At 34.5% G+C, this 16987-nt stretch overlaps 2 protein-coding genes across 2 annotated transcripts; one reads left to right on the forward strand and one right to left on the reverse strand.

The window, feature by feature from the left end:
* Positions 1 to 844: 844 nt before the first annotated feature.
* Positions 845 to 5514, reverse strand: LOC140041180 (3'-5' exoribonuclease HELZ2-like). Its single transcript, XM_072087604.1, has 11 exons — positions 5165 to 5514; positions 4758 to 5033; positions 4146 to 4174; positions 3617 to 3754; positions 3063 to 3355; positions 2653 to 2849; positions 2353 to 2455; positions 1951 to 2181; positions 1599 to 1752; positions 1155 to 1322; positions 845 to 948 (listed from the first exon to the last, which is right to left on the reverse strand). The coding sequence occupies exons 1-11, from the start codon at positions 5512 to 5514 to the stop codon at positions 845 to 847; spliced, it is 2043 nt and encodes a 680-aa protein (XP_071943705.1).
* Positions 5515 to 11760: 6246 nt separating this feature from the next.
* Positions 11761 to 15580, forward strand: LOC140041182 (uncharacterized). The gene is made up of 2 exons (XM_072087605.1): positions 11761 to 11789; positions 14950 to 15580. The coding sequence occupies exons 1-2, from the start codon at positions 11761 to 11763 to the stop codon at positions 15578 to 15580; spliced, it is 660 nt and encodes a 219-aa protein (XP_071943706.1).
* The last annotated feature ends 1407 nt before the right edge of the window (positions 15581 to 16987 follow it).

Genomic DNA, 16987 nt, shown 5'->3' on the forward strand with positions numbered 1-16987 from the left:
TAATTACATATCAAAATATATTTTTAACAAATTACAACTTTAAAAATGAAGTAAAATTACTTTTTCATAATTTTACAGTAAAGCTATTGACAATAAAAATAAGAAAATGTATAAAAATATACAAAATAGAAATATATTTTCTGTGTTTCATTAAGTATATTCAATGAAAAATAAGTCTTAGTGGATGAAGAGAAGAAATTAGTACATTCATGAAACAAATCACAAACATGCAAACAAAATTGTGGACCAATTGAAAAAAAGAAAACACTTGTAAAATTTACATTAAAAATTGAATGTGCATCTGTATAATATATGTGTAATAATGCATTGTAAAATCTTTGGATATTTTAGTTAAAATCTAAATGATATCAAAATAATTAATTTTTTATCTAAAGTAGTTTTATTAAGATTTTAACCTGCTTGTTAGTGGCAATGATTTACTGTTTAATAAATAAAATAAAAAATAAAAAAATAAAATTTAAAATTAAAATGTAGTTTATTATTACGATTTACATTTATGAAGATCCAAAGTTTATAAAGATTTTACAAAGCCAAAATTTACATTTAAGATATTAAAATGACGACTGTAACAATATTTATGACTTTTAACAACAACTACATATATCTATATAATGTTAATCTTTGTTATTAAAAATACTTGACTACAAAAATAATCACTGCAGAACTACAGAATTATTAGCTCTTTTTTCTTTTTGACTTAAAGTCAGGTTTGCAATACACCATGTGTTTCCAAAAGCAACTAAAGTATGGTTGAGAATGTCTTGATGTTTCTTCTTTACTTTTCAGATGTTTCTTGATGTTGATAGCCTTGCTACATTCAAACTTAAGGTTTGAAATCTGATGCATGATCAACAAGGCATTTATTTTGCCTACACATTTGTAGTAATTCCTTCCACTTGGGGTGTGTTTTAAGCAAGTACTGGTTCCCTGTAAAGAAAAATGTCGTGAGGTAAACCACCAGTGCACTTTTTGTAAATTATTCTTATTTCTAATTCTCTCAATCTTTTTAAAAATTGCCAAAACGCATTGTTAGTATTACTATTAGTTGTTTCTTCCTATACAAGAATTACTTTTGTAAATGAAAAAGGAGCCCAAACCAAAATTAGAGAGCTAACTTCTTTCATAGTACTTACCTATAAGAATGAGTCCTTTCTTGGCCCTGGTCAGTGCTACATTCATTTGGTTTTCATCAGTTATAAAACCTAAGTTCATCTTCATCCATCGAATACTTGGTCTCTTTTCAATCTCAACTCTTGGTAATGAACGTACAGTTGACATGATTACGTAATCACGTTCACTTCCTAGTGGATCGAAAATAAAGTACAGATTAAAGTATTTTTATGTGATTTATGTATGTGGTTTGGAGTATTGGAGAGCCACTTTGATAGTGCTTGCACTGTTGGCAATCCACAGGGTACTCCATCCACACTTCGTTTGTTAATGTTGTTGTCTGTATACCTGGAAATTGAATAAATAAATAAATAAAAAAGTACTCTGGTCAGAGAAGTAAATTTGTCTGTTACTTTTGTCTGTTCATGTCTAACAAGTTCATGTACATATATCAGAAATTAATTGACCTTGACTGAGAACCACAGTTGAGACTTGAACCTTCTCTATTCCACACACTTTCAGATCATCTCTGATTCGTTGACATTGCAAGCGATACTGCGATAGTATCAAAATATCCTTAGGTTTCACTCCCTTGTCCAGCAGTTTACAAGCAATTCTCACCTACATAAAATTTTAATTGACAACATTTAGTATTAAAAGTACAATTTGTATCATAACAGTAATAGTTGTACAAAGATTTAGGCCTATAACTAAATGGTCACTGATCACAAAGCCCATATGTAACAATTAATGCAAACTTTTATAAACACCACACCCATCAACCACCTCCTCCTGTTTTCATCAAAGTAGATTACTAACCACATGATACACCTCCTGTGGGTTTCTTTTGCTTTGTTCACCTCCCTCTGAGCTATTAACAGTCAGTGTCTCCTCTTTTCCATACACGTGACAGAACACAGTTGGACAACTGGAACCAGCTGGCCAAAAATTTGTTTCCCAGTTTTTAATTTTGCGATTTTTAACAGAATCGTCTGTCACCAATTTTTTATCATAGAAAGCGTTTGATGGAAACTCACAGATCTTTTGGTGCTAAATAAGAAATGGAAAAATTAAATGTGAGCAAACACTATATATATAATATAAAACAGAATGGCAGCTCTTGCAATATAGGTGCCTCACTAGTAATAAAAATACTTTTACTTTCAGTTTTTTATTTATATATTTTTTATGTAAATATAAATTAAAATAGTAGACATATACCATTCTGTACTGTATGGTTAACATCATTGTCTTTGCCTCATAACGCTCTAGTAGAGATATACCCATACCTAAATCCTCTGCATGCTTCTCTTTAATGATTGGTCTGAAAATTAACAATTATATTATTTAAATAAAATCCAATACTTGAGACATGAAATTTGGCGAAAATGATGTTGATACTCGATTTACATTAACAAGGTATTTATTAATGTCTTAGCCTTATCAAAATAGGAGGAGGGGGTTGAGGGCAGGTTTATAGACAAAGCGATTCCAGTTTCAGTCATTTGCTTTCATTCTTACCTCAACTGTTTGTGATCTCCAATAAGTACAACTTGGTAAGGTGAACACATAACAAGAGGGATAAGAGACTCGGGTTCACTACACATCCCTGCTTCATCTATGATACACTGTATAATACTGCAGTATTCTGGGATGAATTTTGAACCAGCTGAATTGCAAGTTGCTAAGATGATTTTATATTTCTTAAGTTCTTCTTCCTGTAATTATTAAGAAGATTCCAATGTTAAAGGTCATTTTTGTTTGTTTTGCTAATCAGGCTACGCCATTAATGACTGTACTGTTTATTTTATTTACCAAAGAGAACGTGTAGCACAGTGAACGTTAGACTTCTGATTGCGAGATCAGGAGTTTTAGTGCTTGTAGCATCGCTTGTGCCCTTCTTAGCAAAGATGGGTTAAATTTAAATTTACCTTTGCTGAATTTATCAGTTGATGATATAATTTTCTTTTTTCTTTAGGAATGACTTCACCTGGTTTCAGTTGTCGAAAATCTCGATCAAACTTGCATATTTCGGTACTCTTAGAATTGTCACCGGTCCTGATGAGATAGTGTAATGCAATGTTGACATGGTCAGGGTCAGTAGAGGTCAGTATATCAGCTTTTTTTCCAACGTTTTTCTCCCATGGCAATGGAAAATCTTTCTTCTCAATAGTTTCACTGTAAACTCGAACAATAGATAATCCTGGAAACTTTTTTAAATAACCTAATAAAAAAAAAACATTTACTCTGGTGAATTGTAAGCAATAAGATTCATAACATACACCATGAATGCACTGAATTTATATGCATGGCCTACAGCATTCTAAGGACAAGGCAATAAGAAGAAAACTGCTTGCCTCTAACACTTACAGGCCACAAATAAAACTATATACATTAGTTGTCTGTCTCTTTATGTCTGATTTTCAGTATTTACAAGTATTATATTATCAAATTATTAATTACATCATCAGTAAAAAAAGATTACCTGCAACAACATCGACAGACTTGTTAGATGGGCCACAGTAGAGCACCTGTGGCTGCCCTTTACCAGTAGGTGGTATTTGTGTGTTCATCTCTGAAAAATAGTATGCAAGTTGCGCTCCTGTCACAGATTTTCCAGTTCCTTAAATAAAAATAAAATCTTTAAGCTCTTTTGAACACTCAAAAAGTTTACTTGATTAATTTAAAATGATTTCGGGTACAACAATTTTGCCAAAGCTGTCTTTATTGCCTTCTCTTGGACATCATTTGGTGGTGGCAAATCTACACCTTTTATCTTCCCAACTTTTATTCTTTTTGCAATTTCAACAAGTCTATTATAAATTGAACCTAAAAAGAATAAATGTGTCTTGTTGAAGATTAATTCAATTATTTTAAATTAGGAAATAGAATTTTAGATATTAATACAACACCATTTTTAAACAATAACATTAATACTCACTATCTTCTTGTCCTCCCACCTTAAACTTTTTTAAGAAGAACAATATCTCTGTTTAATGAAGATTTATTTTCACTTAGGCCTTTCACAGATCTTTCAAGACGTCTTTGAATAAATTAAACAATTGAAATACTGTAATTAATTGGTAAACATTACTAAAAATGATTCACAAATAGACATTTTTCATCAAAACAGGTAAAAGGTATACACTACAGTTATCCATGCTACCACTACTACTACTAATAATAATAACAATAATAATAATAATCAAAAGTTTATAATGTGCTAATTTCCAAATAAATGATCGAAGGTGCATTGTATCCTGAACTTTGCTAACTAAATGCGTTTTTAAAATAATTTTAAATAAATCAAAAGTGGGATGAATGTTTGCAAAAAGGTGGGAGTTTGTTCCAAAGAGTGATGCAACAAAAAAAATGTGCGTTGAGGAACAAATAGCAATGATTTGTCAGAAGAGCAAAGGCGACGAGATGGAACATATCAAAGAATATATAAGATGGACGGACAAAAAATAGAGCTTTAAAAGTTCAAACAAGCATCATGAAGATAAACATTGTTTAATGAAGGTCAGTGATAATCTGGAATGATATGATGACGGCATGGTGTAAAGTGAATATACTTTCGAAGCACATACTATTTATGAAGGCAGTAATTTATTGTTCAAACTAACTTGTCTGATTCTCCTTGTGGTATGAGCTCAAGAATACAAAGTGGTTTCTTCTTTAGCTTTGTGGAGATGACACTATGTGGCAGTGTGGGGCTCTTTCCAATGCCAGACTGGTTTAATCTTATTCCAATTTCCATCTGTACTTCTTTAACTTTGACATTTCTTATATAGCAATGACCAATCCAAGTACACTTAACTTCAGAGCGATTCTGACTTAGATTTTTGTGTGGTATGTCAATACCAGAATAGCGAACACATAAATAATCAGATGGATTAAATCTGAAATTGAATTTTATGAAATATATTAACTTCATATAATTGTATCTCTTCAGGCATGTCAAGACATTTTAGTACTGCAAGTACAATATATATTATTTGGAACTTTTAGAATTGTAAAAAAATATAAATACCTTATACTTCGGTCCTCACAGAAATCAGTCGGTAGCTGAAACACACCATTGTAAATCTGTTTATCTGAAACAAATTTCCAATCGATTGATACATTTCGTATGATGAAGGTATCATCTTCAGATACAGCATTTGATGCAGATTCCATTGATAGCACTGCCAACCAACGTTCCTGATATGTAGGTATGTCCTCTGCATCTCTGGGTTTCTTATTTGGTAACTGAGAGAAACATGTAACAGGATCAGAACGATGTTCTAGACATATGTCCAGTTCAGGTGTCAAGTTGAAGAGTTGGATTTTAGGTTCAGGAATTCCTCGTTCAAATCCTGCCATAAGCTTAACTTCAACCATATGCCCTAGATTATTCAGATGTCACTTTTTTTTTCAACAGTTTCCCATTCTCACTTTTGCCCGTAGTTCTTTGGTTTTTTCTTTAGTTTTAATTTCTTGGGAAGCAACATACATGGCAGCATGAATTTGATGGATATCATCATCTTCAATTCCAGAAAGAATTTCTTGCCAATGAGTACTGTTAAAAGTAACAACAAAACGGTTTGCATCCAGCTCTCGTGTAGAGATTTTTGGTAGAACCTCAGTAGGTTTTGCTTTTGCATCATATATTCTTTGCTTCCACGTTACAATGATAGTATCATCATTAGCTTCTGGTATTTTTGATGGCTTTAATTTGTTTAAGTCCACAGCATTGTCTGTAATTTGCATAAATCTAGGGAAGACAAAGCTAATATTTTTATCAGATGCTTGCTCCACAGTAGATAAACATGAAATTGATATCTCTTTCAACTGTAAAGCCTTCGTCAACAACTTTGTCCTTTTTTCAAAAGCTTTAGAATTTGACAATTTAATTGTTGAGTTATAGCAGATGGAACTAATTTGTTGTTCAGTGTAAGGTATGTCTTGTTGGTTGATAGCTGCATCTATAAGGCGGTGTACAACTATGTCAATGTAACGTCTTATGGGAGATGTAAAGTGGGTATAGAAGTCAATTGATCTTGACCCTTGGAAATGCTTTGACCAGAACATTTGTAATCTGACTTTTCTTGTATCATGTTGTAATGTGCCATCATTACAGAGAGCTGGATGTTTATTATCAGTACAAACAATCTGGATAATCTTCATCATTTCAGCAAGACTGGCATCGGAACCTTGCTTGATATTATTTACAATTTCCACCAACTTGTTCCATTCCTGTGTCAGCATTGTAATTGTATTACTTTGTTCACCGCATTTACATACATTATCACAATTACACTGTGAAGAATCAACATAGTCTTTAAACTTCCCTAACATCACTTTACTATTTCTAATATCAGGTAAGTGTTTGACTTGAAATTCCTGGAGCTTTTCAGGATCAGGTGAAAGTTGCCTTCTGAGTGGCACAGATTGAGGAAATCTTTCCATCAGATACTCTGCTACAGCTTTGTTTGCAAGAATTATGAATTCTTCAATCAATGAATGTGCAAGAGGATAAGATACCTCTTCTTCATTTTCATCCTCTCTTTTAATTTTTTTTTGGTTATCCTTAGTTGCAGATAACCCTTGTGATTGTAAATATCTTTTTTTTCATCTTCTTCTTTGTTATTAGTTATCCGCTTAGTACATACGTACAATAGTTTTGCTTTCATTTTGGACTCAATCGACTCTTTGGATAGGAAGGCTGCTCACAAACTACCGTGTGTGCGATAGGCAGCACAACGAAGCCGAGACTAGCTGCGATTGACGAATTTTGTTGCTCTATTTCATCAGAGATCATGCAGGTTATTGGATCCCACGATATAGAGAAAATTAAACGAAAACATTATGAAAGGGGTTTTGCTTTTTCAGTTCATAATTTAATAAGCGGTCGCACCCCTACCCCAACCCAAAAAAGGACAATTTCTGGTAACTTAACAGCTCTAATTTAAACAAAATGTTCTCCCAGAGAATTTGTTTTCCATATTTCATATTAAGTTCCATTTGCATCTTAGCAGCCGTATTTTTCTAAATGTTCTTACCTCAGCCCCAGTGACCATGGGGGTGGGCCGAGGTCCTAGAGACTCTTATTACATTTTTATTTCAAATTAAGTGCCATTTCCGGCCATCGAGCAGCTCTATTTCATTAGACGCAGGAGCCCCGGATAGCGTTACGTTTGAAAACCCCAAAAAGTGAGGTTTTCAACCATTAGCGGCATGACTGATGTGAGTGATTAATGTGTTTTACGGACGGTTTCAAGGACTATCCTACCAGTGGGCTGTTCACTGGTCAAATGATTGACACTTTGTATCACCGTTTGTAACTGGAGCTGTGACGACCTTTGTAACTGGAGCTGTGACGACCTTGCAAGAATACTAGGCCAGAATTTTTAATTGAAAAGTGCCTTGGTATTAACAATAACATGGAGATGGAAACAAATTTGTCTATCTTTCTTTCTAAAATAAATGGTCACTATAGTTTCAAACTAGGCTTAGTCCACCACATTAGTAATTACGAATCGAAACCTAAATTAAAATTGTTGGTATTCTTTGGCCGTTGTTTGATTAATTACATCTTCATGCCATGTTTTTTTTTTCTCTAATGATTTGGCGATACGCTCCTATATTAATTAGGCCTACTAGCAGAGGGTTCGTTGAGTTTTGAAAAGTTATGGAAATGTGGTCTAACATATAGCAATTCAGTTTTTTAAGGCCCTTCTTCCTTGTCCGAGCCTTTGGAAATATTAAAAAGTTATATTAATATAATATATTCTGTGTTTTCATGTTTTGAGAAATTGTATATCATTTCAGATGTTTCGCGCTGCGCTTTTATTTGTTTCGCGCTTCGTCTTGTTCGAGCTTCCTCCGTACATACCGATAATTAATATGATTTTTCATTTCATTTTTTGTACATTATTAACAAATAGCATACAGAACCCCATACAGAACATACCCTTCTCTGAGAAAACACTTGTGGGCGATTCCCCGAATACGACATGATGGAATAGCTTTGGAGACTTTGACTTTGGAGTAGGCCTAAATCGAAACGTCAAGCAACTCAACAGTTCTTTTCAGAACTAATATAGGCCTACGTGGTGTACCGCAAATTTATATCAACAAATATGTAACTTGTTTAGCACGTTTAAAATGGATAGCAAAACATATTTTTAAAAAAAACCTGAATTATTTCAAACAGACAGCACATTAGTTCAAACGGATAGCACAATAGATAGCTCAATCAAATGAATATAACTATGATATAACTGTACTGTGCATTCTATACGGATTATCGTGTAGCACATTCTTTCAAATGGATAGCACATTCTTTCAAATGGATAGCACATTCTTTCAAATGGATAGCACATTATTTCAAATGGATAGCACATTAGGTAGCACAATCAAATGGATATAGTACTGTACATTATTCTATGATTATCGGGTAGCACATTCTTTCAAATGGATAGCACATTAGGCCTATTTCAAATGGATAGCACATTCTTTCAAATGGATAGCACATTATTTCAAATGGATAGCACATTATTTCAAATGGATAGCACATTATTTCAAATGGATAGCACATTGGGTAGCACAATCAAATAGATATAGTACTGTACATTATTCTATAAGGATTATCGGGTAGCACATTATTTCAAATGGATAGCACATTAGGTAGCACAGTCAAATGGATATAGTAGGCCTACTGTACATTATTCTATACGGATTATCGGGTAGCACATTCTTTCAAATGGATAGAGAATTATTTCAAATGGATAGCACATTCTTTCAAATGGATAGCACATTATTTCAAATGGAGCACATTATTTCAAATGGATAGCACATTGGGTAGCACAATAGTATATGGATATAGTACTGTACATTATTCTATAAGGATTATCGGGTAGCACATTATTTCAAATGGATAGCACATTAGGTAGCACAATCAAATGGATATAATTGTACTGTACATTATTCTATAGCCTACGGATTATCGGGTAGCACATTCTTTCAAATGGATAGCACATTAGGTAGCACAGTCAAATGGATATAGTACTGTACATTATTCTATAAGGATTATCGGGTAGCACATTTTCAAATGGATAGCACATTAGGCCTATTTCAAATGGATAGCACATTAGGTAGCACAATCAAATGGATATAATTGTACTGTACATTATTCTATAGCCTACGGATTATCGGGTAGCACATTCTTTCAAATGGATAGCACATTAGGTAGCAAAGTCAAATGGATATAGTACTGTACATTATTCTATAAGGATTATCGGGTAGCACATTCTTTCAAATGGATAGCACATTAGGTAGCACAATCAAATGGATATAGTACTGTACATTATTCTATACGGATTATCGGGTAGCACATTCTTTCAAATGGATAGCACATTCTTTCAAATGGATAGCACATTGGGTAGCACAATCAAATGGATATAGTACTGTACTGTACATTATTCTATACGGATTATCGGGTAGCACATTCTTTCAAATGGATAGCACATTCTTTCAAATGGATAGCACATTATTTCAAATGGATAGCACATTAGGTAGCACAATCAAATGGATATAATTGTACTGTACATTATTCTATACGGATTATCGGGTAGCACATTCTTTCAAATGGATAGCAAATTATTTCAAATGGATAGCATGGATTTGGGTAGCACAATCAAATTGAGCACATTGGGTAACACATTGCATCAAATGGGAGCCTACTGTACAGTTATTCTATTGAATTGAATTGAAATATATATTTATACTGGGTAACCTCTTCAGTCAAAGACTGGTCTCCCAGAGGGCCCAGTTGGTGATCAGTGGCTGTGATGTACTAATACACCGGGGTAACCCCCCACTCGTCTCGAAAGATGTACAGTACTAGGTTCTTTAAAGTACACACGAGCTAGATGTGTATTCTATTATCGGGTGTAGCACATTAAAATTGAGAGGATAAGATGGACATCATAATTTATTATTAAGGGGAAAAACAGCAAATCCTTACTGAGGGGACACTCCTATAAAGCGTACATTAAGGGGACGGGGAACATTTAAGCTCAGTGCCAATGTTCACTCAATATATTTTCCATCACAAAATAACAAAAAAGACGAAATATTTATATCCATTTATCGTTATTAAATAAAAATGGATATCATGATAATTATGATACTTTGTTTGTCTTGAAAGTTTTCATTGGTGAAACGTTGCCTGCTACATTTTGAATTTCCGAGTCCAGATCAGTATTGGTATTGGTTTTCCGTGATCTATTCTAACCAATGAAACAATTTTTAGAAAATGATATATCTGATAGATATCATCTAAGTGATGTTTTACATATAAGTTATAACGTTTAACTTTTCATTCTCCATACATTCAATTCTTTTAATATAGTTCTTGTATAACACCATATCAAGTAGTAGTAGAAATTATTGTAGGGTTTTCTTATTATTCAGTCAATTCAGTGTTTCTATACAGAAAAGAGTAGTCAGTGGCCTTAACATCAATTAATTGTATAATTTGCACCCAAGGTCGAATAGCAAGAAACTCAGGTTCAGTTACATTGGTGTTCATTGGTCAATAGGAAATGAACAGCACACTTATGGGTGGTGACAAAGTTTAGTTATTGATAAGTTGTCCTTGGGAAAAACACATTAGTTGGGTTGACCATGGGCTGACAGAGTTAACGACTTCGTAACGCTATCCGGGGCTCCTGCGCCTAATGTTTCCAAATTTTTATGGAACAATTTGTCCTGAAGACACTTAGGCCTAATGTATATTTTTATTTTCTATCTTAAATTATAAGTGCCATTTTCAGACTATGGGGGGCTAAGATCCTGGAGGCACTAATAAATATATTTTTACAAATTAAGTGTTATTTCCGGCCATCGTGCAGCTCTATTTTTCAAAATGTTCTTACCTCAGCCCCAGTGACCATGGGGCTGAGGTCTTGAAGACATATTTTTATATATTTAGCTAAAAAATTATAATTTTTTTGGGGGGGGGGGGAGGTTTGGTGTTGGTATCATTTGCAATTACCATTTTCGCACCCCAGATAGTGGGAATTATTAGTAAAAATATAAATTTTCAACGATATGGTGGGGATACAATGTTAGGCCCTATTTTGTGTCAGTTAGGGTTTATAGACATTCAACCGTTGGTGGCGATGTTTAGGGCCACATTTTGGGGATTAGTCATTATTTTTCCCACCTGGCATTATACAGGCGCGGCTACGGTATGGCATAATTTTAATTTTATTGCATATATTAATACAATACAATACTATACCAACTTTATTCACATCATTATACATAAATAGTACAATACAATGTATGTGTGTGTGAAAACGAGCCAAAAAATAGCTTTCCTGTCACAAAAAAATACACAGTATATACATGTAATGTTTTTGCAGAGGGCATAAAAAAACATAAAAAGGTGTAGACTGTAAGTGTAACTGTTGAGTTCTGAATGTAATGACAAAACAAAATTATTATACTGAAGAAATTATTTGTAATATTGTGAAATTAGCAAATTATTTGGTAATTGTTTTTTTACACTCTCTCTAATAGAATACGTTTTTAATTGGTTTGAATTAAAATAATACAAGATACATTCTGATTTTTAAAATGATAAACTATGCCGAAAGGAAACAGTGGTAATGATGTTATACTAAAATATCATACAGTACCAGTTTTTGAATCTGATTCTTCTTAAATAAATGTCTCTGATTGAGCTAAAATTAAATATAAAACAGACATGTATGAATGTGTTAAACAATTTTAGTTTGTGTAGAAATGTTATGCAAATGAATCAAACTACCATCATTTTCTTAAAAGGAAATTTAAAGTAACAAATTATAGTTTATACACAGCACAAGGATGTGGTATATAAATGAGGGTAGATTTCAGAGTAATAGAAGTTTTAGGATGAATGGTATATTGTTTCTAAAGGGTAATTAAAAAGTGAATGTTAGGGAGACACTTTTATGAAAGTTCCAACCACAGTTATAATTAGGTTATATGCATTATCATGCATATAACCTCTTGATTCTGTCAGAATCTTTATTTATTTATTTCTTTATTTATTCTTTCCTTAGCACTATTTTGTCTGTCAATTATCTTGATATCAGTTTCATCTAGCTAAGTCAATTTTTCAGAGTTTATTCCTTATGGCCAGGAATCGATGTGGTTATGTTTTCACTGTTTTATAAGTTGTTTTGTGACTGTGTAATTTGGTAGTAGTCACTCACATACTGTAGGCCTACATTTAAAAGTAACACATCCAAATGCCAACTTCAAGTCAATGGCTACCAGATGTCTCTGTGAGACGGTTATTTGAACCAGTACCAGTACCAGTGCAATCAAAAATTACGCGGTCTACGCGCGATTTAACAAAATCACATTTGTAATCATATCTTCACAATCATGAATCACTTTTAAACCAAATTTGGTACCTGTGGTAACGGGAACTAGAGTGGGCGTTGAGGGCAGGTGGTTGAAACACGAGGTTGAGAAAGAAAGTAGACAATAAAGTGTTGATTCATAAGACTGTGTTTTCTTGCTCTTATTTAAATTGTGTGGATACTACAGTACCCATAAATTTCAGGTCATATTTCATCATATGGCAATATAATTACGTGCGTAGCGCATATAACGCATGCTTACGCGCGCTTAAAATTGTCAAAATTGTCACAATTTATTGTGTGTGTTTTCTTGCTCTTATTTAAATTGTGTGGATACTACAATTGGCGACGAGGATGAACTATAATATAGTGAGTAAACCACACCCATTTCTGGAATCTCCAGGCACGCCCGTTGTTCAGTGGAAAACATGGAAAATAATATTTCAAAATTACTTGTCGGCTGCTGACTTGGAGGGAGCGTCGGCGGGCCGCGATTTTTTTTTTCGTACATAAGTTGGGGACCCCTCATGAAACGTCACAAAATAAACATGAATAATTCATCAGTTAAATTTGTTGTTCCGTGTGCACCCAAGCGTATAGCAACACGTAGACTTGCCCCAAGTCTGTATTGTTTTTTTTTTTATTTATTTGTTTTTATTTCGACCGCGATTTTTGTCTGAAAATACAGACTTGTGAAACACGTATAGAAATCGATTTGCAGACCGCAAACATCCGATAAGAATGACGTAGGTTATCATACCGTATTTGGCTATATGGGGCGGGCGGTATGTAAATATGGATTTCGAATCAACCAATGATCATTTTGTTTCAAAATGAAAAAGATCGAGTGGCCTATACGTACAGTGCTGAATGTACGATCGAGACTGTTAAAATATGAAATCGTGTTGCCAAGTTGTTTTGTTTATTAATTGGTGAGTCCTTAGCCTAGGCCTCCTTCGTAGATCCTACTCAACTCGCACGTATGACCTGCCAAATAAAACGCCAATAAGGTAGGCCTACATAATACCACCACCGGCACACAACAGGATTCACACACAACAGACAGGGCCGGCTATACACCACTACACAGAACAGGACAGGGTCTGGGTGGGAATTAAATCAAATTATCTCCGCGTAATATTAAATCAGGGAGATGTAAATTACATCTCCCTGATTAATTGATCCATATAAAATCCTTTCTAGCCTTCAGAAACTTTCATCAATGTACCCACAAGTACACATTGTCTAAACGTAACATAGCGCATGCGTACCATCTTAGTTGTTGAGTCTTTGAAATTCTGAAATATGAATATTAAAACAGTGTACGAGTGAGTAGCCAATCGCATGCAGCTGAAACTAGTCAACCGGATAATCTATGCACCAAGAATTCTTGGTGTCAAACCACGTGACTTTTGCGTGTTTCCCCAGACGGAGTATCCAAACTCAAGTAATACACGTATGAAACGCCATATGTGCAAAAATATTAGTTTTTTACTAATACAGTATTAAGAAAAAACTCCGTCTGGAGCCCAGACTAAGCAACACGAAGTGATTACACAACTGCGATACGATTCATTCTACAATAATAGGCCTAGGATTCTCTAGGTCAATTCACGTTCAGGTCTTCACACACACGTCCACTATGCAAAATGTGTCGAGTCGAGGCTAATCGACAGCTAGGCAAGACATTAAACTAAGTAGTAATTGGACATAGCCCCGAAAGCTTAGACCCACAATAATAAAGAATGTGTACAATTTGTGTACTGTAATTTTTTAATTCTGCTTTTATTATCAAACAATATGGATGTATGTACTCAAAGGAACTTTAAAAATTCGCGTATATGAACACATGAGATGGGAAGATTAGACCCACGAGAATAAAAAATGTATTTTTGTGTAATGTTTATTGTTTAATTTTGCTGACTTATTACTCGGACTGTGTCATACCTAACACACACGTCACACACACCCACCACACAGCTACTACTAGAATATACAGGGGTTTAGAGACTAGTAATTATAGGCCTAATAGTATCAATAGAAACTATAATTTTAACACGTAATTCTTTAGTAATAAATTATATTAAAAACACCACAAACTAAAGGCTGATTATTTTGACAATCCACACAAAACGCCGCTATTCTATTATGAAATCGCACGCGGCAACCACAGCGGAGATAGGCCTAGAATCGTACCGCACTTGTGTAATCACTTCTTGTTGCTATACGCTTGGGTGCACACGGAACAAGAAAATTTAACTGATGAATTATTCATGTTTATTTTGTGACGTTTCATGAGGGGGTCCTCAACTTATGTACGAAAAAAAAAATCGCCGGCGGGCCGCCGCAAAGCTATCCTGATAGCGTCGTTAGGTACTGAAGCTCAACGGATTTATTACACTGTTTTGAACAGTAGGGCTACTTCGGCTGCCATACCAGGTGCACAGCAGGCAGCAGATGATGATAATGATGAATTTACAAGAGCATTACAATTACTTGGTGACTATTTTGAACCTAAAATTAACGTGGTAGCGGAGAGGTACAAGTTTCGTAGCCGATCTCATGAACCAGGTGAGAACGTTCAAATGTTTGTTTTAGCTCTTAAACACTTAGCAAGTACGTGCCAGTTTGCTGGGTTGCATGACGACATGATCCGTGATCAGATTGTAGAAAAAACAAACTCTACAAGAGTACGTGAAAGATTATTAATGGAGAAAGACTTGACCTTGACCAAAGCTATTCAGATTGCAGAGAGGGTCGAAGCAGCTGAGAAGGAACGGAAAGCGATAGAGGGGATAGCGGTAAAGATTCCTGATGAACTCAATGCAGTACCAATGCCAGTGTGTGCACAAACGCAGGTGAACAAAAGGAGCTACCGTAACAATGGTCCTAATGGGGAAGGAAAAAGACGATGTTTTCGATGCGGGTCACAACGCCACCTGGCAAATTCTGATGAATGTCCAGCAAGGAGTCGAGTATGCCGTCAGTGTTCCAGAGTAGGCCACTTTCAGCGCATGTGTCGGGAAGGGATTAGGCCAAGTTGAGCCGCCGACAAGTTGAGCCGCCGCCAGAAAAACGTTATTTTCTATGGAACGCCAAATGCTAACTTTCGCCGGTGCTCGTTCTATTTATATTAGAGATAACGATGTACATTCAAAAGTTTATATATCATGGAGCTATAAAATTAGATTATAATTATTGCTCCATGTATATATCATGGTTTTTAGTATATATATTATTAAATATTATAATTAATAATTATGAAAATCTGGCTTGTAGATTCCAAAATATTAAAAAACATCACCGAAAGTGATCGTTTTTAGCCAAAAATGACGTAAACATGTTGCCTCTCAGTCGGCAGTTGTATGAACTAGGCCTACTCCATTTTTCGGTAAAATAATTACATAAAATCACGTTTTTTAGTAAAATATTTTGTGTATTAACATTGTAAAATTCAATAAAATATGATATTAAAAGATTAGTAAATAAAAAATAATATTTATTTAACCTCATTCGAAGAATGTTAATACCCTATTAATTAGTCCTGAGAGAGGACAACGTGACTTTACGTGGTAGGCCTACACGCGAGAACAATTATGAGTGCACTGAATTTTTTCCTCGAAAGATTAAAAACAATTAAATATTACTACTTTCCTTTGCTGTGTTGTTAATTGTAATATGTAATTAGGCCTATATATTATTTATTTTCATGACACAATAAACCAAGACCATGAACTTATGTACTAGGACACCATCCTAATCACTACGCGAAATGTCGTAAAAGACGCATGCACTGGGCGTTTCATAGAAACCTGATAGAAATCACCGGCGGCTCAACTTGTCGGCGGCCCAATCGGTCATATCCCTCGGGAAGTTGGTAATGCAAATGTTATGCAGTGTTTCGATGGAGAAGCTAATGGTGAGTGCATGAGGAAGACAAATGTTTCAGTGACTATTCGTGTGAATAATGTGAACCTACCTTTTGTTGTTGATACAGCGTCAGATGTATCCCTGTTAAGTATGAAACTGTTTCAAAGACATTTTGTGCAGGAAGCACTGTACCCAAGTGGAGTTAATTTGTTAACTTATACAAGACAAACAATTAAAATTGTTGGGGAATTTAATGCATTGGTTAAGTACAAGTCAAAAATGGCTACAGCAAAGTTTTTAGTAGTAGACCAAGGGTGTTCTATTTTGGGAAAAGATTTAATTCAAAGGCTAGCGTTAACAATTGATGGGTCAACTATGTCATGTTTGACAATGAAAGTTGAGAACTGTGAGGGTGAGGATACCAATATGGGTTGGGTAAAAAATAAGTTTCCCCATCTATTTGGTTCTGATCTGGGACACATTAAAGGTTTTGAGCATACAGTTAAGGTTAATTCCCAAGTGCCACCTGTGCAGCAAGCACTGAGAAGACTGCCTCTGGCAGTTCGGGACAAAGTTACTAA

Source organism: Antedon mediterranea, chromosome 2, assembly GCF_964355755.1.
Source record: "Antedon mediterranea chromosome 2, ecAntMedi1.1, whole genome shotgun sequence".
Taxonomy (NCBI): domain Eukaryota; kingdom Metazoa; phylum Echinodermata; class Crinoidea; order Comatulida; family Antedonidae; genus Antedon; species Antedon mediterranea.

What these genes read in the sequence shown, in the direction of transcription:
- LOC140041180 (XM_072087604.1), bottom strand. Translation starts at nt 5,514, where the DNA reads ATGGTTGAAGTTAAGCTTATGGCAGGATTTGAACGAGGAATTCCTGAA. An exon ending in AAGATCTGTGAAAGGCCTAA is followed by an intron (nt 3,755 to 4,145) that starts GTGAAAATAAAT and finishes TTTTTATTTAAG; the next exon opens with GAACTGGAAAATCTGTGACA. An exon ending in GGAGATCACAAACAGTTGAG is followed by an intron (nt 2,456 to 2,652) that starts GTAAGAATGAAA and finishes GTTAATTTTCAG; the next exon opens with ACCAATCATTAAAGAGAAGC.
- LOC140041182 (XM_072087605.1), top strand. Translation starts at nt 11,761, where the DNA reads ATGATAAACTATGCCGAAAGGAAACAGTG. An exon ending in TATGCCGAAAGGAAACAGTG is followed by an intron (nt 11,790 to 14,949) that starts GTAATGATGTTA and finishes TGTTTTGAACAG; the next exon opens with TAGGGCTACTTCGGCTGCCA.